This window comes from Rhopilema esculentum, unplaced genomic scaffold (genome assembly GCF_057945365.1).
Source record: "Rhopilema esculentum isolate cy_ngs unplaced genomic scaffold, ASM5794536v1 HiC_scaffold_27, whole genome shotgun sequence".
NCBI lineage: Eukaryota > Metazoa > Cnidaria > Scyphozoa > Rhizostomeae > Rhizostomatidae > Rhopilema > Rhopilema esculentum.
Window position 1 is genome coordinate 1 of NW_028300838.1, and position 25,613 is coordinate 25,613.

At 35.5% G+C, this 25,613-nt stretch overlaps 3 protein-coding genes across 5 annotated transcripts in view; 2 read left to right on the plus strand and 1 right to left on the minus strand.

The window, feature by feature from the left end:
* Window positions 1–103: 103 nt before the first annotated feature.
* On the plus strand, window positions 104–6,741 carry LOC148957423 (putative trafficking protein particle complex subunit 13 homolog). The gene is made up of 3 exons (XM_089115342.1): window positions 104–520; window positions 2,749–2,823; window positions 3,376–6,741. The coding sequence occupies exons 1-3, from the start codon at window positions 452–454 to the stop codon at window positions 3,481–3,483; spliced, it is 252 nt and encodes an 83-aa protein (XP_088971468.1). The 5' UTR covers window positions 104–451; the 3' UTR covers window positions 3,484–6,741.
* A 2,995-nt stretch (window positions 6,742–9,736) lies between these two features.
* On the plus strand, window positions 9,737–20,493 carry LOC148957424 (lysine-specific demethylase RAD23B-like). The gene is made up of 11 exons (XM_089115338.1): window positions 9,737–9,896; window positions 12,780–12,858; window positions 13,180–13,265; window positions 13,725–13,787; window positions 14,492–14,622; window positions 15,590–15,660; window positions 15,979–16,106; window positions 16,738–16,807; window positions 17,680–17,837; window positions 18,617–18,796; window positions 19,813–20,493. Exons 1-11 carry the CDS (start codon window positions 9,831–9,833, stop codon window positions 19,921–19,923), a joined length of 1,143 nt encoding a protein of 380 aa, XP_088971464.1. The 5' UTR covers window positions 9,737–9,830; the 3' UTR covers window positions 19,924–20,493.
* A 1,249-nt stretch (window positions 20,494–21,742) lies between these two features.
* Window positions 21,743–25,613, minus strand: part of LOC148957425 (cAMP-dependent protein kinase catalytic subunit alpha) — a 31,116-nt gene continuing 27,245 nt past the window's right edge. For all 3 annotated transcript variants that reach the window (XM_089115339.1, XM_089115341.1, XM_089115340.1), the window contains exons 8-11: window positions 25,485–25,580; window positions 25,011–25,133; window positions 24,200–24,364; window positions 21,743–23,614 (exon numbers count right to left, since the gene is read on the minus strand). In XM_089115339.1, coding sequence (XP_088971465.1) covers window positions 23,489–23,614; window positions 24,200–24,364; window positions 25,011–25,133; window positions 25,485–25,580 — 510 coding nt within the window. In that variant the 3' untranslated portion in view covers window positions 21,743–23,488. The remainder of the gene's footprint in view (window positions 23,615–24,199; window positions 24,365–25,010; window positions 25,134–25,484; window positions 25,581–25,613) is intronic.

The following is a 25,613-nucleotide window of genomic DNA, read 5'->3' on the forward strand; positions in this document are numbered from 1 at the left end:
CAGAAGACTATGAAAGGAAGTAGTTACTTTAACCCCCCCCCCCCCCTGGTCAGATTGGCCTAATTTCGACATTTGATAGTTATGAGTAAAAATCAATGAAAGCTGTTTGAAGGTGTCGAGAAAAGAAGTCAGCATTGCAGTATTAGGGGTAGCGGGTGAGAATAACAAAAGTTAGAAGCAACATTGAAAGTTGAGAACATAATGTAGCCTTGCCTTGTAAGTTTGCATTCTGTAAGTTGAGGTTTCCCAGCTATTTTTGACAATCACTCTAATTCTTGAAGGTTTTTATGAACGTGTTTTTATGGCTGTGTTTTTATGAAGTTGAAACGGAAAATATCATCAATGTGTTGTAGAAATGTTTGTTATAACAAAATCTATAACATTAGTGCTGAATTGACCTGCTTATGACTTGAATGCTAAAACTTCGTGTGTTTCCAACAGGGAGTCAAAAATGGAGGTTAAATTGTTTTTAACTGATCCTAAGAGCGGAGGATTACTTTGGAGTGGTGTCTCTGGAAAGGTGAGATAAATTTGATTAATTTCTTGAATTGGACCTACTTTGGACCGGGTAATATTTGAACCAGAATTATTGTCTTGTTTATAGACACAGGTCTCAAAATATTACCTGTTGTCTGATTGCTTTTATTGCAGTGAAGACAAATAATTCATCAGTACTTAGAGGTGTCCGGTGTTTTTATGTCATTAAAGATCGGTTTTTGAAAGCCTTGGATTTTTATTAAGCTATATTTTGCTTTCTTTGCAATGAACTTGACAAATACTTATGTTTAACGAATAACATCATTTAGTTGGGTCGAATCTCCCTAGAAGATGATGCTTTTTTGGTTCGTTTTTTCTATTTAATCAGAGAATTACATGGCTCGTGTCAATACCACTTTTTCATGAATAATTTATCGTAAACATCACCAGATGTTGACCTAGTAGCCATGCTTCAGAGTTCGTTTCCAAGGCATTCTTCATCGATTCTAAGGTTCAGTCGTCATTAATTAAGTTCCCTAACAAGTGTAAATGCTTTTTCTTTTCAACACTTTTCAAATCCCGTTGTTTTAACGGACTAAAGTAAACTAACTCTGATTCCATTTCTATGATCCTGGCTTTTGTTATTTAACGCTAACGCTCATCTCAGCTTTCTCATAAACGATATTTGAGATTGCGGTTTCCAGAAGCCAACGTTAGGATTCATAAACAGAATATTTCCAGCATCAACATATTCTCGTTTAATTCTGGATTAACAATAGGGACATTTTCGAAGAAACTAGAGACCAAACTTTAAACAACTTGCGAGGATACCTGAGAGTGATTTCGTTTAATAATTAGCTTTCCGATTTCAGCTTCACTTAAATCTGATGAAAATTAGTTAAGAGTTAAGAAGGAGGAAAAATCTTTGTTTTCCTTAGCTTCATGAAGAAATCCTTTACTACTTTATTACAGTGCCAACATCTAACGCGATCATTTATACCCTACAATGTAGAATAGCTTATTAGCCTAAGTAAAATTGTCCTTCTTTTTATGACATCTTAAAAAGAAAGCTGCATTTTCAACGAAAACTCAGTAAGCGTTTGACTATTGCAATTCATCAAAAGGATTTATGTCGCTTTGGGCTCAAGTTGTTTATCAGTTTTTCAAAACGAAGATGACTATCTTTTATAGGTTTCTAAAGGCTGTCATTGCGCAATATTTATTTCATTTCATATGGTTCTGTCGAACGTCACTGCCAGTATAAATTAAAGATCAATCTTAATGATGCCCTCATAACTGCTTTGGACTTTATCTCTCCTGGTGTTTCCTTTTAGCATAATTTTAGATTTGAATTCTGCTAAGGCTTAATTAATTGTGGTCCATTCAGGGTATCTTAGATAAGTTTTCTAACTCGTCTTTTTAAACAGATATCTCGTTTCTGAGTTTAAAATGATGATAAAATTCTATCTGCACTCGCTTTTTCTTCAATATCATCTTTAATCAAACTGCATTCAGTTCAAGCCCCGAAACATGTAATGGTTTTTTTGAATGTCACCTGAAGCGTGCTGTAACTCTTTTGGTATATCGAAATGCCCATTAAAAATTAACAAACCTCAATTAAAGTTCTATTCGTATAAATTGTTAACTCTCACAAATGGAGAGAGTATATTTACAACATAGTGGTATTATGTTTGATTGACTGAATTGCTATCATTTTTAATTTATGCACATACGCCTTTTTTGATTTATGCAAAAAGTGTGCTGGAAGTCAATGAAAAGGTTGCGGCTGAGAGCTGCAGGGCTTTTGGTCTTCCCGGCTATTGCGAGGTGAACCCGCCAGTATATTAGCAGGTGGAACAAAGTTAGAAAAAATCTACAAACCCTGTACGTTACAAATGATATAAATAGTTGATAGCTCTTTGGATAACACATTTCTAGTCAGTCTCCAAAATGCAGCGTAGAACCTTTCATATTAGCCGTCATAGAAGTCCATCATTCTCTCGATGAATGTTAGAGGATATCAGATTTACCTTTGGTGCCTAATGTTAAAATGGCCTTTCCCAAAAATTGTTTTTGCAATGCAGCCACCGATGTTATATAGATGTCTAGAAGTATAACGCAAATAAGATTTCATTTCTTTCGTTTCATTACAGTTTTTCAATTAAGAAGAAATTTTTAAGGACATTTTTAAGTATTACCAAATAAGTACCCATCCGACCATTTACACTTCGATTTTCACTCTAATATCGGAAAACATTTCTTGCTTTGTAGGTTCTAGGCCCACTACCCCCTGGTTCATCTATAGATCTAGACCTTAGTATTGTGCCAACTTGCACTGGCTTACAGGTACGACAGGTTCTGTAGAAAGTCATTTGCTAATGTGATTTACATCTTTGCCAGAATGTTTGTTCTTTCACAGTTATTTGTCGTGAATATTCTTGGTTTATCTTATTCCTGGCTTTGATTAGTTTTTTGTAGCCTGTAACCCCCCCAAAGCATCTCTCTTACTTTTAGCGTTGTGTTTAGCTGGGTTTTAAGGCTTAACTGATATCAGGAGGTAAATGCATTATGAAGTCTGTAGAAATAAGCTGTAAAAATATTTCTGAACATTAGAGAAAACAACGAAAAATGACGACGAATGATACGAAATGAGTAATATATGATTTAGATTTGCAAACTGTAGCAGTGAACAGTAGGCAGGAGCGATGCAAAGCGACGATGCATATAAATGAAAAATTATTACGAAGGTGTTCAAATTGACGGAAATGTCAATCGATCAACTCTTCGTTTTCAGCATATTTCTTCTACCTGACTTTTGTTCTCATGTTATCAACTACATTTATGCAGATTATTCTCAACCCAAATGTGCAAGTTTATTATTTTGTTTCCTATTCCTAGAATATCAGCGGAATCAGAATCTTGGATATGAACAGCACGAAAGTGAACGAATTTGATAATGTTGGGCAAGTTATAGTTTATGGGACGGGCGAATCGCCTTTTCGGTGACGAGAATTTGGTTCTGAATTTATTGAGGGCGTTATGATTAATTGATATATTTTGAATGATAAATATGGATTACATAGTAGTTAATTTGAACCTAAACAAGTAAAAGAGAATAAACAAACCCGTTAGTCCGGTAATGGAAGGGTTTGGATAACGGGATGACTGATGCAGAAGACACAAAGCCTTGTTCGTGTGGGGATTTTCCCTTTGTCTTAGATAATTTTCCAAAAGTTGATAGGCGCTTTCACTAAATTTGATAAGCCGTCATTTCAATGGTTCCCTAAGTTTGAATTAACCGCAATAGCATGTCATTATATTGAGTTTGTCACAGTGACACAGTTTAAGAATAACTAGTAGAGAATAGCAGCTTTTTTGTTGGTTTCTCAATGGTATCCAGCTATTTTCCAACTGGTGCCCTTATCATATAAAGCGTTCACATAACTAGTGATGTATGCATTATTCATTTTGGAAAGATTGGTCTTTCAAAGCAAATTACAGTTTTGGTAGACGTTTTGTTTAAAAAGCTTTGCCATATGTTCAATTCCGCTCTGCTTTTTGATGTCATTTAAGATCTGTAGCCATCCGGCTAATAATTAACCTGTCGGTATTTTGGTACAATTCTTTCAGGAATTTGAAGAACACCGTAAGATTGGTGTGTCGTTCAGGGGCAAAGCCCAAACACTTTTTCAGAGAAGTGCGAAAGCTATTTTTCCCGAAAAAAAGACGTGTCTCATTCTTTAAGGGTGTGGTCATAAGATAAATAATCTTATATGCTCCTTTCATGCGTTTCTTCTTCAAAATTCACACTTAAGTGCCATCCTTTGAAAGTTGAACTACTACAGAAATGTTAATAGGTTACAATTGTTGCAAAAATGTTACAGGGTGAAAGCAAAATTTCTTCTTTTGCCCGGCAAAAATTCTTTATGTGCCAACAGACAAAGTGTTGCGGGAGAAGTTCCCGCCCAGTACCCCCTTTGGCGACGCCCCTGGTTTCGATATTTGAACAGCTTCATTCGCCAGCAGGCTACACCCTTTTTACTGTACTTTAACTGTAAGCCCTTGGTTTTTTAACTGTAGTGGGTGTTTGACACATTTGAAAATTTGTCAGTTATAATTTGCCCAAAGTTATAACTGCCCAAAGTATACTGTACAACTACTTTCCAAATTGAATCATATTAGATGCTTGAAATCAAAGTCTTTATTGCTTTAAAACACAAAGAGCCATGTAGTTTTAATCCAATAAAAACAGCACCTTATCTTGAAATAGCATGTATTCGCTTTAATATTAAGGAAGAGAAAAACAAAACTTGTTTAATTTTGTAAGAAGAATTGATTATTCATTCTGCTTTGAATTTTCGTATGTCCCTGGTCCTTCGACAATGGGGTACGATACTTGATTAAATGAATCTTTAGACTATAGACGAACCATCATTATTTCCATTGAGTCTTAAGAGCCTCAGTTAATCGAGAACTGAGAAAACCTGTATTATTTATGTTTTTGATATTAATGATTTCTGAGTTATATTGATTTAGAGAGCTTTCTTTTTCTTAAAATCTTTACCAATTCACAGGTATATTCACGTTCCTATCTAGTGAGCTCTCGGGCCTCTCTTGCTGATAGTGAAAATATTCCCCGGTATCACCTTTCAGGTGACGCTGCAATATATGTTTTGTTTATATCTTATCCATTCCTTTTTACTCTATTTGTCACTGGCAATTTTTGGAGATGTTGTTTTCTCATTTTAGATTTGACTTTACCTCAGATGTAGCGATTTTTATTTTGTTATTTCCGGCAATTATAAGTGGGTCTTTGTCGTAAGCATGGGCTCTGACGCAGGTTGGAAAGTGGGGGGGGGAGCAAGGGAGACTTTAACAATCATTACGAAATAATTTTTCAAAAGTTTTATTGTTTTGCAAAAAAGTTCCTCCCCGGTCCCCCTTTCGTCGGAGGCCCTTGTAAGAGACGCAGACACATAATTTTAGGCTTTAATCTTCAGAGGACGTTTCTGGATCAATCTGATTTTCCTTTTTCAAGGCCCTTCGGTAAATTTCGGGAAACCTTCCAAGATTATTACCTGTTTGCATGAAACAAACTGGATTAGTAGCATGATTCGACGATTCGATTAAATTACGTAACTGCAATAGCAGGGGATGCACACAGCCTACAAATATCCCCACCCGTGTTGTCAATTCCAGCCCTCATCAATACCTGCCTTTTACAACTTTATTGTAGCGATTAATTATTCTCAATAGAGCCACCGGAAGTAGAACGTTTTTGGTTTTGACTAACAAATATTCAAAAGCGCATTTTGGGCTAGAAGTATATGCGTCTGTTGACATGCTGTTTTAAAAAACATATGCATAATTTAATGGTTTGTTAGCATTCAAATATTAACAGGATGAAATTTAAACATCTTGTTTTTATGATTTCCAATTCAAACCAGGCAGGAAAATCAAGCTGCTTCATCGGTATGAAGTTCTTGGTGGGTTCTATGACTATCTTTTATTAAGGCAGCGTTGAAATTAAAGACTCTACCTTCTCAAAAGAAGATTGAATATGGAAGTTATCGATTCATTGTGCCCTTTTTTCAACCACTTTATCTGTTCTGTAATTAAGTTCACCAATGAGGCTGTCTGGTGAGCATGATGAAAAGCTGAAGAAAGACCAAAGTCAATCTCTGTTCAAACCGTACGAATCAAACCTTGCGAGCGCCTAAAGAGAGCTGCTACAAAAAATCACAAATTGACGATGAAATCTATGATATTTTCATATCGATTAAATATGTTAAAATCTAGAATTTCCAGAGCTCGATATCCAAGTTTACTGTTACAGCAATGAACTTCCTAGAAAGACTGTTAAAACCCCTTTAAGTTAAAAATGCGCCATAAATACTTGGCAGGTGTCAGCAATTCGACGCAAAGTTCCTTCACGAAGTTTTCCCTCTTAATCTTCAACGACAATAGGCGAGCTTGTGATATCCATCAAGTTTAAATAAGTTCTTTAGATTGCTGAACAGTTTGTGCATCTACTGGGTAATGAAGCCAAAGAGAGCCATGACCGCGAAAAGACCGATTACTGTTGTCATGCTACAGTTGAATCCTGATGCTGAGCTTGGATCTCCAGAACCTGTGCCATTTTTAGTTCCATTACCATGTGTTGTGTTAGTAGTGTGGTTTGTGCAGTTGGCAGTTTGCAGCAATGTCTCCAAGAGAACAAGCGTAAGCAAGAAGCAAATTAAGATTCTAGCCATGTTTAACTAATCCAGAATCTTTCGATGCTCCGGGTTGATAATTCCCTCTCTAACCTTCACCTGCTGTTGATAATTGTAGCTTCAAGTTATTGTCATTAATGTTTAAAAGCAGCTTCGATAGCGTACACTAGCCAATCAAAGAATGATGCTTGACCAGAGCAGCCAATCAGCAACGCTTTCTTAAGCAGCTTGCAACCTTAAAAGCTTTTGATGATTGACCGGGGGTACGAATAATGTGTGGAAAAATCGGTCGTAATCTTGCATTCACGTTTCTCAACACGTTGATATCTGCAAATTGTCACTAATTTGGGCTCTCAGTAAATATAAAAACTTTAAGAATCATCCAGGCTCCTTGTCTTGCAAATTTATATTGACTTTGTTCTTGGGTTTTCTCTTGACAACGCCCATCTTGCTATAACCTTGTTGGAACAGGACACCCGCGTAACCATCAATGCCCTACCTTGTAGCAGCCCTTAGCCACATAGTATGCACATATCTAATTGGTTGCAGCACTGAATGGTATGATAGAACGTTGACTCCTTATATGGATGTATGATAAATCTGTCTTTATAATAGTACTTATCACTAGTTTTTGGAAAATTTCCCTTTGGTTTTCACAAAAGGTTCTTGTTGAATGGAAGTAAGGCGTTGTAAAACGTATACAGCGATTTCACTATACAGCAATGAGTTTTCGTACGACCTTGTTTCCTCATATTCAAGATTGAAACAAGGGTAATACTGAGAAAAGCCTTTTCCAGCTTATACCAAATAATTATTAAACGAAGCGAAGAAAGATGTCAACTCGGTTGAATAAAGAAGCCATTAAAAACATTCTTTGTGTGATATTGCAAATTTATTTCAAATATGTAAGAATTTTCTCAAGTTTAGAATATATGCCAAAAGCAAATTTTATATGCAAATCGTCTACAAATTATGCTAAAAATGCAAAATTTGATATAAAATATGCAAATATGTCAACCCTGGCCAAAGTCTTCAAGGTGCTTTGAACCCAATTTCTGCTCCCCTATTCGCTTCTTAAGATGCCTACTGTTAAATTCTGCTGTTATATTACGTATAGATGCTAATGAAAGACTTTAATTTAAAGGTTTTGATAAGCTTTGGCCCAAAAAGAAGCGTTGGCCTAAGCAAAACGTTGGCTGTTGAATCATACGATACCAATTGGCCGGATTCATTGAAAATAGACGCTCTTTAAAAGCATCGAACAATGTGCTTATTCATATGAATATTCCAACATATCAACAAAGTAGCTTTCCTTAGCTGTGTCATGACAGGTGGCTCTTTGAAAGATTCACAAAAAACAAAATAATTCCAATGAAAGAGACTAAGCCGATAAAAGACACTTCATCATGCAGGTTATTGTCTAGTTGTGTTTTCATCGAGTTTTTTAAAGTATAGTACACAGTTATCTCCAAAATAGACAGCAAGTAAGACTTATCTCGCCAACAAACATTCCAATATAGACTGTTTTCTTAGCTTGTGATAAAGTACTCATGCTTCCTTAAGCAGATGCTATTTCGTGGTCATTTACTTCAGGAATCTAAGGACATAACAAAGTATGAAAGCGTTTTGGCTGGACCGAGTATTGAATATTAATTAAAGATGAAAGAGCCCCAAACAGAAAACAGTGTGTCAAGTTTTACCTTTTTAAATAACTCTTTCCCTTGAAAATATAGAAACAGGTATCGGAAGCACGTCATATGGTCCGGTAATTCCTTAAAGTTGTGAATGTTAGAGAAAAACAAAAAGGTCCTGCAAGTTTTCTAGAAATCAAGATTTGTTGGATAGGGTAGCTTATAATTGGCCCTCCCTGACCTCTACTTCTTCTTCATGGCAGGCTCGAAGGCTTGAACACCAAAGTTGCTAAACTTAAGCCTCCAACCCCCCCCCCTTTCTTCCACGGTTCCTTTGTTTAGGACCAGTGCTAGAACTTAGAGATAATAGCTACAGCTCTTCCAGAATAAAAGAAGCGGATATTTGAAAACAGTGGTGGCGCCAGGGGAGGGCTAGGGGGGCTACAGCCCCTCCGTCGGAAGCATCTAGCCTCCCATCGGAGGAAATTTTAGGTTTTTGTCGGAGCAAATTTGACAAATTACGTACGAAAACTGCTTATTTTAGTCATTTTAGCCCCCCTGTCGGAAGCTCCAGCCCCTCTGTCGGAAGATTTCTGGCGCCACCCCTGTTTGAAAAGGAAACGATCCTATGACATCTAAGCAAACCTTCAAGACAACCACGAAAATGAGATTTCAAAAATTGCCATGCACTCTCACTTTTACGGTGCTTCCTACGTCTCACCATAGACCTACTTGCGAAAGACTTTCCGTGTCAGAATTGATAATTGTTGCCCTCCTAACGAGTCAAGGCAGGGGCTGTGCATCAAGGCCCAGTCCTCTGTCCATTGGTTTTCATTTGATGTGAAGACGATCTGATTTCAATATATCAATTTATCTCAGTTTCAAATTTTCATCTCAAAGATTCAAAAAAGTTTTGCCCACCCAAACTTATTGACAAGATAAGGAATTACATGGAAGATTAATAATGTGCATAGACCTTCTAACACCATGCCGTTAGTAGGTAGCACTGTGACAACTTTGGTGCAGAATGCCAATAAAATTTAAGAAACTTACTTAAAGCATACCATGCTACGTCATTATGCCATAGAATATGAAGGTGAAGAATGCCAGATTAGCTAAAAGAGAAAGAAATGTACTCTAAGAAATTCATTTAGGACAGTCGTTAATTCTATGTTTGCTAATGTGATTGATGTACTTTAGAAGCCAAGAGTTGTGAGTTGCTCTGAAAATGCAACAGTGAAGCCTAAACTTTGGATTTCTGACTATCAATTAAAAAAGGTTATGTTTTTGTCTTAAAAATCATTGCAAGGCACCCGGTTAGTAAAATAAAATGATTTTCGAGCAATTTCCAAATGATTTCAGTCATGACGTAACAGCGAGTTTTCAAGAAAGTATAGCCTCGTAATCGGGAGATAATGACGAATATGTTCCATTGAACGGCCTAGTCAACTGTTGAAGCTCTTGTAGTCGCTTAAAAAGAATTATCTGTCTTAAAAAGTTTGTAAAGATGCTGATTACATTCAAAACTCTTCAGCAGAAATCTTTCAAGATAGAAGTCAGCGATGAAGATCTGGTATTTTTTATAATTTATTTTTAATTTATTTGGAATTTATTGTTAATTGCAATATTCGATATTGCATGCACGTGATGATGAAAGCAATAATTCGTTAATATTCGAACTGAGAGAAAAAACCGAGTCGAATTTTTTAAAGCGTGTGGAATTTTTTATACTTGATAACTAGATCACATTTCTTATGGATTTTTGAAGCCGATATGTGAACAAAATTGAAAGCAAAACAGAGGAGGGTAGAGAAACTTAAGAGTGTTCGAGCTTTTGACAAAAACTTAGCAAAAGTGAATCTTCTTTCACCAGTGTGTTCTAAAAAATCCCACAATCATGAATAAGCAAAGTTTATTTAATAAAGCAAAAGCAAAGTGGTATGGGTACATAGATAATTGGGGTAGTTTTTTCATATATCAATACAATGTAGAAGTATGAAATGATTTCTTCCCTGTATCATTGCATCTCTAAATCGTTGTTTTACTGTAACTTGGCCTTGTGACTTGATGGCACATGAATGCTTTCTTGGTGGAAAACCAGCCTTTAAAGAACATTAATGATAATTCACTTCATTTTCACTGACATTAACCCCCATTTAACAGAAAATTTGCATACAGTAGTCTTTGCGTTAGATTTTGAATGTAAACATGAGTGAAATTCGAGGCTGAATGTGCTTGTTTTTGCATTTTTTGGTGTTATTTTTTATCAAAATAATATATTTTTACAGGGCTTTCACGTTCAGAAATCAACGTGCGGCCAAAAACTTGCGCGATAAGAGTGGGACGTGCGATAAAAGTTTTTTCTATTGAGTCATTAAACTTGGCAAAACTTTTAATAAATGAATTGAATGCTGCACATTGTATAGTTATGTTCATGTTTCCCTCACGAGTTATCGTGAAGGGCACTGTGTGACATAGAGAGGTTCCAGTGACTTTAGAAACATGGCAAAGTTTCAATTGTGTTCAGCAAAGTTAAAGGAAAAAACAAACAGAAATAGCTTTAGCAAATAGAACGAAAAGAAGGCCCTGTACCCATCAAATGGCAGAGGGGCAATTAATAATGTGTAAGTCCGTTGGAAATCAGGCCCTGTTCCTATTACTCCGCTTTCGTAGGAAAAAGGAAATAAATGAATTGTTTTTTATTTTGTGTTCCCATTGATGCGCTCAAGAACGGAGACATCTGATAATGATGTTCATAGTTATCAACCAAATAACAGAGTTGTTTGAAAATGAATCCTTTTAATGGGAACAGCGAATACGAAGTCATTGGAGGACAGAGTTATTTAAAAACTAATTGTTTTAATGAGAGAATCAAAAACAGACTCAATTAGCTCTTTCAAGATGGGCACAAACAAAATGACAAAACAGAGTAATGGGAAAACCTTCGTTTTCGTTTTTGCCAAAGCGATGTGGGCCAGAGTAATTCTTTATTATTGTTATTATTATTAACTCTTTATTTACAATGTTGGCATAAAAGAGGTATAAAATAGCTATACATGTATAAGATAAAATATTTACAAGCATAGCTAATAAAAGCCAACTATCTATAAAAGCCAGCAATGGGAATGGCTCAAGAATAAGGAAAGCTTGAAACAAGGATTCAATGTCAAACTTCCGTTTCTATAAATAGAAGAGTAATCGTGCTCTTCAAGATAAATATTTATCACTACACTGGGTGCACAACTAATCGATCTAAAAAATAACCTTGGGCGCGTGCCTGCACGCTCACACGCTATCGCACGCCCCCCATTGAAAGCCCTGTTTTTAAACATTTCTCATTTACATAAATACATTCAGTGCAACAATCTCATATGTATCCTCTAGGCAACTCAAATTAAATGGCATATATCATAAAATTTTGAAATAAATATTGAATGAGTTGTTTAGCCTTTCAAAAAAGCCCCAAATGCTTGGACAAAATATTTTATGTAAGAATTAAAGATTTTATGTAGTTGTCCTTAGTGTGATGTTTGTTTGCATTTATCTTTCTGGTGAAAATACTGGTAAAGCATCATTAGCATTCTTGTAATCAGTCCCAATTTTTGTTGTTGGTTCTTTCTTACACCAATTTCAGTTCCCTTGCACTTTAAAGGAGAACTTTAAACTGTTCTTCTTCAATAAGTTATCACCAATAGAATTTTCTCCTTCAATAAGTTAATATCAAAGATAAGATCTACAGATCTTAAGCAAAGATCTACATATGCATGATAAGTTTCGGAATGGTTCCCTTTTTACCTGCCTGGAGCCATTAATGAATTATACAATGTTTACTATGGGAACCATTTGGAATCTTTTTTATACTTCTTAACAATGGGGATTGCAGAGGTCCACAATAAACAGTCCTAATTTGTTTTTTTAACCTTTAATCATTTTATAAAGAGAATTCAGTAGGAACATGTAGATATTGTCTACAGTGTCATTTGTTTCCAAAGGCTTAAGTTGAGAAAATATAATAAAAGCCAATTAACTGTAGCAATATGTAAGCCCAGCTTATTCATGAGAATCTCACAGTTGCATCAATGAAGTCTATAAGATTCTACTTTGGCAAAAGGAACATTTTTTCTTTTAATATTTTTTCAGTTGAAAATAATTTCTAGTAGAAAATGACAAAGAATGATAAAGGAAAGGAATACTGTGCTAAATCTGTTTTCAATTATCACTTTGTGAATAGGTTCACACAGAAAATATGTATAAAGAAATATTTTTTCTGCAAATAATCATTTATGAAAATTTAACTTCATAAAAGAATTATTTGTCAATGGAACCAACTGTCACTTATATTTTATCACTTATAAAATAATTATTTATCAATGTCACTAATTTTTTTCAAATAAGGGTTTATTTGTAAAATTGAAGGTTCTGCTTCATTAAGATTTCAATTTGTTAATAATTGCAGGTGAAGGATGTGAAAGGAAAAATAGAAAAAGAAAAAGGGAGCGATTTTCCTGTGGATGGACAAAAACTAATATATGCAGGTATGTGAAGCACAATTTAAGAGAAACAATTAATGGTTTCATTTGAGAAGTGCATTCACTTTGTTTTCTCTTGAAATTATGTGGCAATTTGCAAATATTTCAAATATGAACAGGTTAAATTTAACAGGAAATTGCAAGTACAGTCAACATTTGATAATTTAGTTTCCAGGTGAAATGTTTTTGTTTAATATTTGAATGATTCCAGTTTAAATTAATGTGTATTTATAATCCCGTACATCCTACAGCATGCCTCCTACAGCATTTAACCTTTGCTATTTCTATGCAATTTTTCAAAAATTATGATTTTCGTATTTCCAATAGGCAAGATTCTTGAAGATGGAAAACTTATGATTAAAGAGTATGAAATAGATCCTGTGAAAAACTTTGTGGTTGTTATGGTTACTAAGGTAAGTTTGCTTGTTGTGTTCTTCAAGGGGATGTAGAACAAGTCAGATTTGTAGAGATTCATAATTACGCTTTGCTTATAGGCAAGCCTATCAAGAGGAGGGCAGGGGGTAATTGCAGTGCCATTTTTGTCTGCATTTACCACCTCAATATTTTATGACCTTTTAAATCGGGTGAACTACGCTTCCAGAGGACATGCAATGTAACAGTGTCTAATAAATGAGGACCTGTGATTTTTGAACTTTGGAAGAACCCATCCTGCTCTTTGCTTGTCAATTTTAAGTTGTCATTTAGAAATGACAATTTCCAAGGCAAAATAGAACCATGCATGCATATCATTGTCAATATGGTAGGCTGGAATACTCCAGAACATATATTTTTATTGATTCAATTTTTGCTACTAATCATAATTTTAAGACTCATGCTAATTTTATAAATACTCAACAAAATATTTTTGACAGCCCAAGCCAAAGGCAACATCAGACGCAACTCCTTCGGCAACTACAGCAACCCCTGCATCACAGGTATGAAAGAAAATACAATACTGCCAATAAAGATCGCAAATAAAGTTGAATCAGGAATTGATTAATTTATTTGTAGCTAGATGTCAACAAGTGCAATTACTAAATAAAGAGAGTACATGGTTTAGTGGTAATAGTAAATTATGTTTAACAATTAGTGCTGCAGATTTTCAAAATATCCTGTTTTGGATTTGAAGGTCCCCCAAATTCCGTTAGGCTTTTTTGGATTAAGACCGATCTTCATCACAATATATTTCATTCATTAAATATGTAATGTTTCAAATAATTGGTTAAAAGTAAAAATCCTTCTATTGTGCTTGTGGAATCTGCTATTTCAATATTAGTAGAACATGCATATATCTTTAATCAAGCCAAGTTTTGATAGGATGCTTATTATTATGTAAAAGGTACTTTGAGATTTGCAAGACAATGTAATTCTTTTTGTGTCAAGCATACCTCTTTTTATTTGGGAAATTTTTTTATGTCTGCCAAGCTCAAATTACACTTAAATTTAAATCAGTATATTTTGTTTGAATTTTTTGACTCAGTCTGTGCTAATTCTATTGCATATTATCCTGTTGACGATTGATGTGTTATTTCAGTTGAATCTTTAGGAATGTCTTGACTATGCTTTTTATGTTATATTTGGTGTATTTCTGCTGTGATCCAGATAATTTTATGATAAATGTTTATTTTTATTTGCAAAGAGTTCAGCTGCTGCTACTCCTGCACAACCAACAAGCGAATCAAAAACTGATGACAAAAAGGAGGAGGAAAAAGCTAAATCTGCAGAACCTATTACTGTCTCATCCACAGAAACAACAACTACTCAGGCTAGGTAAAATCAAATCAGATTTCAATAAGTTACTTGTACCAGTTCTTTTGTCATAAGTATGGGGGGACAATGAATTTTAATCTGCTGTTACATTTAAGGGCTTCAAGATTCCTTTATTGTTGGTGGTATTAATTGTGGTTTTTTTAAATACAATCCTAAACAGACAATTTTGATATTTTAGTTTGAAGATATTTTAGTAAGGGCAATTTTGATATTATATATATTTTAGTAAGGGCTTCAAGATTCCTTCATTGTTCGTGGTATTGTGTGTTTTTTTCAAATACAATCCTGAACAGACGATATTGATATTTTAGTTTCAAGATATTTTAGTAAGGGCAATTTTGATATTATATATATTTTAGTAACGGCTTCAAGATTCCTTCATTGTTTGTGGTATTGTGGATTTTTTTTAAATACAATCCTAAACAGACAATTTTGATATTTTAGTTTCAAGATATTTTAGTAAGGGCAATTTTGATATTATATATATTTTAGTAACGGCTTCAAGATTCCTTCATTGTTCGTGGTATTGTGGATTTTTTTAAAATACAATCCTAAACAGACAATATTGATATTTTAGTTTGAAGATATTTTAGTAAGGGCAATTTTGATATTATATATATTTTAGTAAGGGCTTCAAGATTCCTTCATTGTTCGTGGTATTGTGGATTTTTTTAAATACAATCCTAAACAGACAATTTTGATATGTTGCAACCTTCCTCCCTGTTCAATTAAGTTATCTCTGCTATTAAAATAAGTGCACCAGCGGGGCATGCTCACTGTATTTGCCTGCTACAAGGCATGTAATTAAGTGTTTATTCAACAGATGTGTCTATAATTAAACATGATGTGAATTTTAAAAGATGTTCATTAATAAAATATTTTTTCTGGAAATAGACCTGCCTTTCTGCGATCATTATCCGATAGTGATGCAGAACGAATGAACTAATCTTGTTAATTCCCTAATTAGCTCCACAACATCAACAACCACAACGGATAGTACACCCCAGAGTTCATTATTAAGTGCTGAATCAGCTCTCGGTGAGAACAATTTCTTTTCTATGTTTTTATATAGAGTTTTCATGTCTTCTGTATAAAAAATAGATGCTGCCTTATTGAACTGCTTAAACTGTTCATTGTAAGCTCTCATAAACTGATTCTTCATCCGATTTATTGTTGCAGAAACACGAATTTTGACGTGCAGTACCTATACAAATATAATCACTTTGGTTGTTATTCCATTTTGTTCCCATCCAGCCAGTCATATGCAAAGAATGGTAGCTAGAAAGCCAAGAATATTTTTTTATTTTTGCAGATCATTGCATTATTAGCTCTAAAGTTTGCCATCTTGCCTTGCAGTTGTTGGTGAAGACTACGAGAAAATGGTCCTCGAGATGATGTCCATGGGTTTTGAAAGAGATAAGGTCGTAAGAGCCTTGCGTGCGAGCTTCAACAACCCAGACAGAGCTGTTGAATACCTAATGACGGTTTGTTGCGCTACTGAGTGGCTAATTAAATTTACTTTATTTTACAGAGAGCAAAGACTAGCTCGCAGCAGAAGCTGGAAATTTATTTGGACGAATTTTTTCGTTTAGGCCAATGTAATCAGTTGTTGAATATTAAATTCCATCCAAAGTATTCTATACTGGAGAAGATGTGAGCTTGTGACACGACCAGGGCTGAAGTTAAACCCGTGACCAGCGAAACGAAGGCCCTTGCAAGTGCCAACTAAGCCACCTGGTCACGTTTCTAAATCCAAGCTCAAATCCATGCCATTCATACACTTTTCTCCCCCCCCCCCCCCCCCCCTGTATCAAGTACGCAGTGGAGCCATCGCAGCATCCAGTGCAATGCACACCGGACCTGCTATAATGACGGGAGACTTTCCACACCACGGGCCATCGCAGCTACAATAACTGGAGAAGTTGGTAGAGCAACAACATACGGTGTGGTCGTGGGTTTCAATCCTGCCCTGGTCGTGTCACATTCTCTCTCAATATATTTTTTCAATTCTTATTCAACTCTCAAATTCTCCATGCCAAAAAGGGCCTTTTGTAGGAGTTTCACCGAAATGTGTGGAAGCTTAATACCTAAGTTACAATTTCTTTTCTGTTGAAGGGATCGATTCCTGACGTCCAGGTAGAAACTCAAGAGGCAGCGGATTCAACCGGTAGAACAGAAGATGATGGTATGACTCTTCTTCTTCTCAACAGAACTCAGTTTCTCATCATACATCGTATTCCCCTTTTATGAGTATAAGTGACGACCATAACATTTTCTATGCACTTGGAAGCCTCTTCTTTTGACATTCGAAAGATTTTCAAATTTGGTCCAGTGCTTGGTTAGAACTGTCTGTTGTGGCTAATAAGCTGTTATTTATATGGAAAGCAAAACTTTTGTTAATTTTGCTACTAAATGGTATGCAGTGATGCTAAAACCTTTATAACAGAATGATGTTTGATACATCAAAGAACTGAGAATATATTTCAACAGAACTCTTTCTGTCTGTGCTAAAAAATAATTCAGTTTTGTCTAGGCAAAGTAATGATCGTCTCTAACCAGCACTTTTCAATGACGTGAATGCTTAGGTGTCCTTGATTGGTAGCAACAAGGGCCCTGTCAACCGCACGATTCTTCCTTACAAGTTATATTTTTTTCATCTCACAGTTATATGTATGTTTCCGTTCTTCCTGGTATTTATTCTACGTGACAAATTTTGCTGGCAGTTGGATGAAATCATAATAGTAAGACACACAGAGTTTTGGCTCGTTGTATTCGCCAAAAATAAGCTTGCGACTGAAATTAAGCAGTTATTTTGGGGAAAGCGAAATATTATGGTCGAAGGACTTTAAAGTCAGATTGTGGATCCCTCTACCACAATGCTACAGGAATGTTTTGAAAAAGTCATCTTTTACCGCAGAATTATTTTGTCTCATTCACAGCTAAAGATATCGTCAGTATAATTTGAAAGTTCTTATCCGGTTTGTTTTAAAGCCAACCTGTACAGAAATTGTTTCAGCGTCCCTAAATCTTTGTTTTCCTTGAAATGCTATTTTTTAGCTTCAATGGTATCCGAGGCTGAATCAACAGGGGATCCATTGACCTTCTTACAACAGCAACCACAATTCTTGGCTCTGCGTCGCGCAGTGCAATCAAATCCGGCCGTGTTGCCGCAGCTTCTTCAAGAACTTGGACAAGCAAACCCAGAACTGCTTCAGGTATGTACCTTTATATTGCAGCTAAGCATAACTTCCCTAATAACAGTGTAAAGGTGGGTAGCAATCCGAATGGCAAGAAGTGCTTGTTGATAAAACTTAATAAATGGGCTTGCTAATATATTCTTGCAAATGTATTGAGAAAAAACACTTAAACAAATTTCAGTGCCAGATAAGTTAAGAAGATAGCTGAATGAACATTAGCTGTAAAAATAGTTTTTTAAATTCAATATTTACCGAAGAATTTTGTTTTATCGCTTGTTTGTATGTTGTTGAGTTCTCTTATAATGAATTGTCCCCCCCCCCCTCCTAAAAACAAACATTAAACAATATTGTCGGAAGAATCCATTTATTTTTTAAGACAAATAAATTAATTTTATAATTTATTGCCTTCAAAAGTATTTCAAAATATTGTATAAATAATCTCTAAAAATTGCATTGCTTAGTAATTGAGTAAGCTTCAAGAAAATGTTTAGCATATTCCTCTTTCTTTATTTGTACTTTTAATGTACCATAATTTTAAACACTAAGTTTATTGCTTGTCTGACCGATAATAAGAAACATTCATTGTCAAATTCATTGGAAACAAAATATTATATTTTCTTACTTGTGCTCATTTGTTGGTATGTTGATTTTAGATAACATTTTTCAGCAAACGCGTGAAAGTTTTTCGGAGCCTAGTTCCTAGGATTTGATGTTTTTGCAGCTCTGGGACAAACCATCTGTCATTTGTTTATTTTTTGAAACAACACCTACTGATTTTAATGAAACTTTTTTTGCAGCTCATCAGTCAAAATCAAGAGAGGTTTATTGGCATGTTGAACGAGCCTGTTACTGGGGAAGAGGCTGTAACCGAAGGAATTGAAGTCGCTGGCCAACCAGAGGGTGGCCCACAAGTGCAGACTGGTTCTGGTGTCAATTATATTAGTGTCACGCCACAAGAGAAGGAAGCAATTGAAAGGGTGAGCCATTGATAGATTGCTTTTATATGTATACTGTGTAAGTGAGGGTTCGGCGCTATCTTGTGAGCGAGGGTTGGACACTATAAAGGGTGCAGCCCTGAAAATTGTGCAGCCCTGAGTGAGGACTGTGCTTACTGAAAATTGAGTCAAAGAAAACAAAAATGTTTTTGAAGGAACTCAATTTTTTCGAGGGAAGTGTCTTGCTTATCCTCGTCGATTAGTTTTTTTCGTTCTAAGATTCCTTGATAACTGACTCCGTAATTTTGTCAGGATTAGCAGATATTTCCTATCCATAACATGAATCCAAGGAAAAAATTTATCAAAAGATAATGGCTTCTGTTGAATGAAGTAATCTCTTTCGTACTCTCGAGTAATGAAATGGTTCAAAGATGCAGCGCTGGTTATAGGGTAGTGCCAATTTTTTATATTTGTTAGTGGGGTGTGACTAATAATAGGGAGATACTAGTTGGAATAATAATTAATAAATAATACGTAATCTATTTACTGTTAGCAAGAAGATTTTGCTTTGTATCGAGCTTTAAAGAGCCAACTATTTACAATATATTTAGGATGCAATTAGTAATTAAGGTACATCTCCAATCAGATTTATCTAACGATTTTATATGGCGATGTCCAGTGACTGAGGCTCTCTCGTTTCTGTCCTTAACCATACAATATATCTTTCTCTGTATTCGCATGAATAATATGTGGATCAGCTATGCAAGCTGAAATTGAAAATTGTTTAGTGTGTAAATTGGAAACAGCCAAAATTTTTAACACATTTGCCAGTGTAATAAAGACTGTTAAGTTGCAATGAAAATTGATTAGTTTTGCCCGCCAACTTTATTTGAAAGAAATTGACTCATTTTAAAGGCAGGTGATCTTCAGAAAAAAGTCGACCGTGAAGGGTAACGGCAGCAATTTTTTCACCATGCTGGAAGATTCAAGGCTAGCTGTATTGTTACCAGTACTGTTTTCTTTCATGCACTTTGATAAACTCTCTCGGTTTTTTGCAGTTAAAAGCCCTTGGTTTTCCAGAGCATCTGGTCATACAGGCATATTTTGCTTGTGAGAAAAACGAAAATCTTGCGGCAAATTTCCTTCTCGCTCAAGGATTTGATGATTAAAGGCCAAAATTGCAGGTTTTGTCACGAAATAATATACCAAAGACTGTTCTTGCATATGACATGACTGTGAAGAACTATGGGTCTAACTTTCCACAGTAATCATAACGAATGAGTGTAGGCCAGTGGGACGTGGCTTTCTTTGTACCGCTATTTAACTTGATAATTTTATACATTTTGAATGAACTATTTGTTGAGTCAGAAGGGACTTGACGAAGCTTCGGTTCAAAAAGCTAAACCCGAATCGAAGCCCTTTGTAAGCCGAAGAATACGTGCAGAATACAATAATACTTCTGCCCCTAATATGTTGATCTATATCTACCTTTACAATATTCAAACTTGCTGACAGCATTCTAACTTGCTGGCCATGTTTAAGCGAAACATTGATAGCTATTCATGACAAAAAGAATGATGAACCGTTCGTCTTGCTGATTACAATAAACTTTTTCGATAGAAGAACAAGCTTATTTCGTTGTAGGCTGCAAATTGTTTTATAAAGTAAATACTTGTGTTTCTTCTTTTTCTTTCCTACCAGATTGTCATTCGCGTATTACAATGAATTCCGCACGTAAATGCTCTTTGTTTTTATACTGTATACTACTTTGAAACAATGTGGGCCTTAAAACAAAACATACTCCTTGGTATTGTTCTTTCATTCTCCTAATGCTTATACCTATCAGGGTCAAAGCAAAATAAGATATATGACAGTAATAAGTATGGTCCATTAAAGCAAATGTAATCCAACCAAAAAAGCAAAATTTTGTATTACAAAAAAGATTTCAATACATAAAATTTTTGCAAGGGCGACTCTTTCCGGTCTCTACTGCAATAAAAATGTTCCTGAGACAAAAGAGAAATTTCATCGATTTTGACGATAAAGGTAAGGCTATAGGCTTTGCAAAATATCCAATTTTTCGTGAAAAATTTTGTGCCCAAAAATTGCGTAGGGTTACTCATCTTGGACTCTTAATCACATTATCAAATGTGCAATAAAAATGTTCCTGAGACAAGAGAAATAATTCAGTTGATTTTGACGATAAAAGTAAGGCTATAGGCTTTGCAAAATATCCAATTTTTCGTGAAAAATTTTATGCTGAAAAGTTGGTAGAATGACCCTTCTTGTCTCTAATCACATTAGAATGGTCTTCATGAACTGGTAATGTGCAATGGATCACTTTGAGTCACACTGAAGAATAGAGAACCTTGCTCAACTTTCGCCGCTTAAAAACGAGTACTAAATTGATGGGATGTCATTCACGAATTAATTCATATGTGGAGTTAATCACGGACATGACTTGTAGTTGATAAACTCAGGGATTTAATCACATAATTTTACAAAAAGCTGTATTGAGAGGAAGCGATAATACCTGAAAGTGTGCCGCCATCTCAACATCTTTCTCGCGCTTCGGGTTCACGTTTTGATTACTTTTTGGGGATCATCTCAGAATCCCAAATAATGTCAGATATATGCAACAATGATGCGAAAAACTTGCGGCTTTGAATAGAAATTTCCTTCAGAGCCCAAAATAAAGCCTCGAGTGGGCATTCAGCAATATCTAACTCAATCCAAGATGGTTGGATACATTCAGTAACAAAGAGGTTATCATGGAAAAGCAACGAATTGGAAACAAAGAGAAAAAGGCTTTCGCAGCCATGACGTCATGCAAAGCAAAAATTACCCTGTAGGTTTAAGACACGGCACATTTTAAGGAAGAACGTAAAATAAATGTAAATACTCTATTGATACGCATGGAAAAAGGCAAACAGACAAATGTTGGTACATCGTATTCTTTCAAAGAAAAGAAACATTTAAAGCCCATCATTTCCATGAGTATTCTTCATTGCTTCTATGAACAAAGTTTTGCATAAATACTATCTTGCAAAATTTACAGTGTTTATTAAGTTAAGCTTGCTATAACGAACGAAGGATTAAAATTTTTCATAATCGTAACATCTAATTTGGCATCTCGAAAAAACATTAAGAATATTCCGGGCACTGTTTAAATACTCCAACCATCAAGAGTTTTAAAAGAACATATACTACCAAACTAATTGCCAGTTTTCTTGCATGGCCTTTCATGAGTCAATTTTATGCTTCACAACTAACGTCCACATTCTTTAAACAGACTAAAACTTAAAGTCATACTTAACAGCGAAAGTCAAACTGCGAACACAAACACAGCCCTTTATTGGCTATTAAAAGGCCTAAGAAGGCGAAGCTTCTTAAAAACAATCTTTGCCAGGATAATAATTCGACTAATTGATGTGGCTTTTTGTTTCCCCGATCATGACAATGAAACACACCCTTTTAGCTACAACTTATAGAAGCACAAATGGTACACAATAACGGATCTTGAGCTTAAAAGCACGTCTGAGGGACTCCATGTCTAGTCGTTCAGTTCATATGGCAATAGAGACAGAATTCAGAGCTTCAGGTTTCTTGCTAAGGTAGTTTCAAATCGGTTACAACCAAATACACAATACCAGTGCTAAGGCTGGTTTCCATGTAAAAAATAATAGCGAAGAGGGTGCCTGCAATAGTTTTGCATAAATTCACTGTTGAGTTTTGAAAGTTATGACTTTATCTGATTGCATTGTCCCATAGGTCCAATAGTTCCTTACCTGTCCTTAAATGGCACAAAACCAAAACCTAAAACCCTTTTTTGAACAGCTGCAATCATGGAAATCTCAGTTAGCAACAAGTGGTTATCCGTTACAATAAAATGGTAAGCGATTTGAGGCATCGACATCGCTGTCGTTCTCATGGGTATTCGAGTTACGTAGAAACCAGCCTTCAAAAAGCATCAATTTCGATAACTGCTTATATCCCATTGTTTACAATATTAGCTTTGAGATCAACAAACGGCTTAAAAGGGAAAAATGACTGGCTGGCTTCCCCTACGTTCTGTAATGCGGTTGTAACTTGGAATCAAATATTTCGATTAGTTCCTGCCCTTTTCCTCGGTAAACATCCCTACTTCGTGTTTACAAACTATTTGAAACTAGATACCAACTTAAAACGTAAAAGAAAAGTTAATGCCATTGATTAGCTGGTTCCATGCAAGCAACCCAACACCAAACAAAATCATACTACTACTGGGAAAGTTATTCGCTCACAAAACTGCACAGTAAATTTTCTAATTCTGTTTTTAAAACAATTACTTAAATCGACTTCATTAACAAGGTCCTAGCTTGCAAACAAGGGTTGTTGATTTGCTGATGAATTGCATAATAAGCATCTGATAAATGTAGTTTTACACTCAAATGGGGGTGACATGTACAGATTAGGGCGATCTTGGTTTAATTCTGAACTCCAGCAATAGCTGGAATTGTATCTAAGGGTGTTTGAGAAATTGGAATCTACAGTTTGTCGTGGTTAAAAATGAACTTGTTAGGCTGACAACGCACCAAAATGAAAATAACACTGAAGAATAGTAGTATCTCTCCTTCAGATGGCTTTAAAGCAACAAGCCTCGAAATAATCGTCCCACGGTCGAAAAGTCGGTTTTACCTTCATCACATAAAGAGAATCAAGTAACTCCCTTGTTCAAAACATACAGAAAGTCATTTAGAAATCCGCGAACTCCTTGCCACACTTCTCGGTGCTGGAAATTCTCAGCGCTTCTTCTTCATAGTCGTCGAAGTTGCTTGGGTCACCTGGACCACGACATTTGGGGATGAATGGAGCTTCAACCTTTAGAAGAAAAATAAGACTTCAGGCTAGGCTGCAAATTAGACATTAACACACATACAAAACAAGACCAATTTTTCAAAGGACACTTTGAAAGACAAAAGAATGCTTTGAGGACAAAATTCTAATATTATAGAACCGGCTGTCACCCATAGCCTAGAAAAACAAAAAATCTACATCATAGCCAATGGTATGACAAGGTGCACCGGCAAGAAGACTCGCACTTAAAACACAAACCTTAACATAATCAAAGGTGCGAGGGTTGTTCAATGGTTGTGGTCGCTGACTACGAATCCCTGACTGGACCAAACCTATCTGAGTGAGGATATGACACTGCTCGATACTACTCGATAAATATAGCTCTCTAGTCTCTTAAAACTATCTTTGGAAGCTAGGTAGCAAACTATACAATACATCAACAAAAATAATATCTAAGGTCACTGACAGATGGTACTACAGCTTACTTCTAATGATGTTATCTAGTTGTTCTTGACCTTCAGTTGGAGTTCTACATTGTACATTTGACCAATTCATTCAAATAGACGTGTAAAAATCATTTTCATTCAGACATGCCAAAACACAGCTCACCTTTCTTTGGTAAATCTGAATCCAGTCAGTGGACGAGAACCATCTGTGGTTCTTGATATCGGCCACGGCATTTTTCAGGTTACCATATCTCTTCGTTAAGTCAACTTGGAGAAGATTTTTCAGCAAATCTTTAAGGTCTTGAGTGAAATGTGATGGACAGCGCATCTGAAACAGGAAGAAAACGTATATTACTTCATCAGTAATACATACAATTCCTTTAAGCATCCAGACGATTTTGATTCTGTAGACCTGAAAGCAGCTAAGTGCTTTCAATCAATTGGATGTAACCTAACATCATGACTATTTTTGGCTAGTATTGTAGCAAAAGGCAGACCGTATGCTTGAATAATTTTCATCCTGAAACTCAATCAACACAGTATTGGCACTAATGGGTTACCATAGATCAGATCTTGACTCTAGAGAGACTGTTTCTAAATTCTGTTAGAGAATCTAGTTATAGCAGATATCTGGAATGCTAAATTTTAGTTATTGTGAAAAGGAAATATGAAAACATAAATAAATGATAAAGAAGCTATATAAATCAAAATTACACATTTCTTTTTTTTGTAATTGTTGTTTTTCAAACCAAAAAAATTTAAAAACAAGTAGTTTTTCTACCCAGTGTCATTAAAAAAAGAAGAGAAGATGGAGCCTGTTCTATTTTGCTCCAAAATGAAACCGGTGCCACCAAAAATATTCTATAGGTCTTGTCTATAGAACAGGTCAAATTTCACTGTATTCTACAATTACGACAATTAGGTAAAACCTGAAAAAAATTACATGAAAGAAATGGTAGCAGAAATCTTCTCACCTTTCCAGAAACAATTTTCTCATAGATCTGGATAGGTTGGTCAGCAAAAAATGGTGGGTAACCAGCTGCCATTTCATAGATTAAAACACCCAATGCCCACCAATCAACTGCTTTGTTGTACCCCTATAAAGACATAATGATAAATTTACTTTTCGTTTACAAAAATCAAACGCGAGGTCAAAATGGTCTTCACATTTACGCTAGAGAACAAGGTTGTAAATCCTCAACCTCTCCAAAACTTTACCAATAAACGTTGTACTTTCTCTTCAAAGTTTTGCATTTGAGAACATGTTCCTAGTGATTCTTACTTTGAAATTTGTAATGTCTTGCACTTTTTAAACGCACTAGCACATAATGCTACATCCTCAAGTTTTAATCCACATAAGGTATTCCACAGCAAAAGCCCTACTTATGTTAAGTATACTGCACTTATCTTTTCAACGAAAGGGACTGCATGACATTGGATATTCATACCTTACTAAGGATAATCTCTGGGGCTAGGTACTCTGGCGTTCCACAAAGTGTCCATGTCCTGCCCTTCACACGCTTTGCAAAGCCAAAATCTGTAACCTGGACAAAGAAAGAAAGAAGTAAACTAAAAAC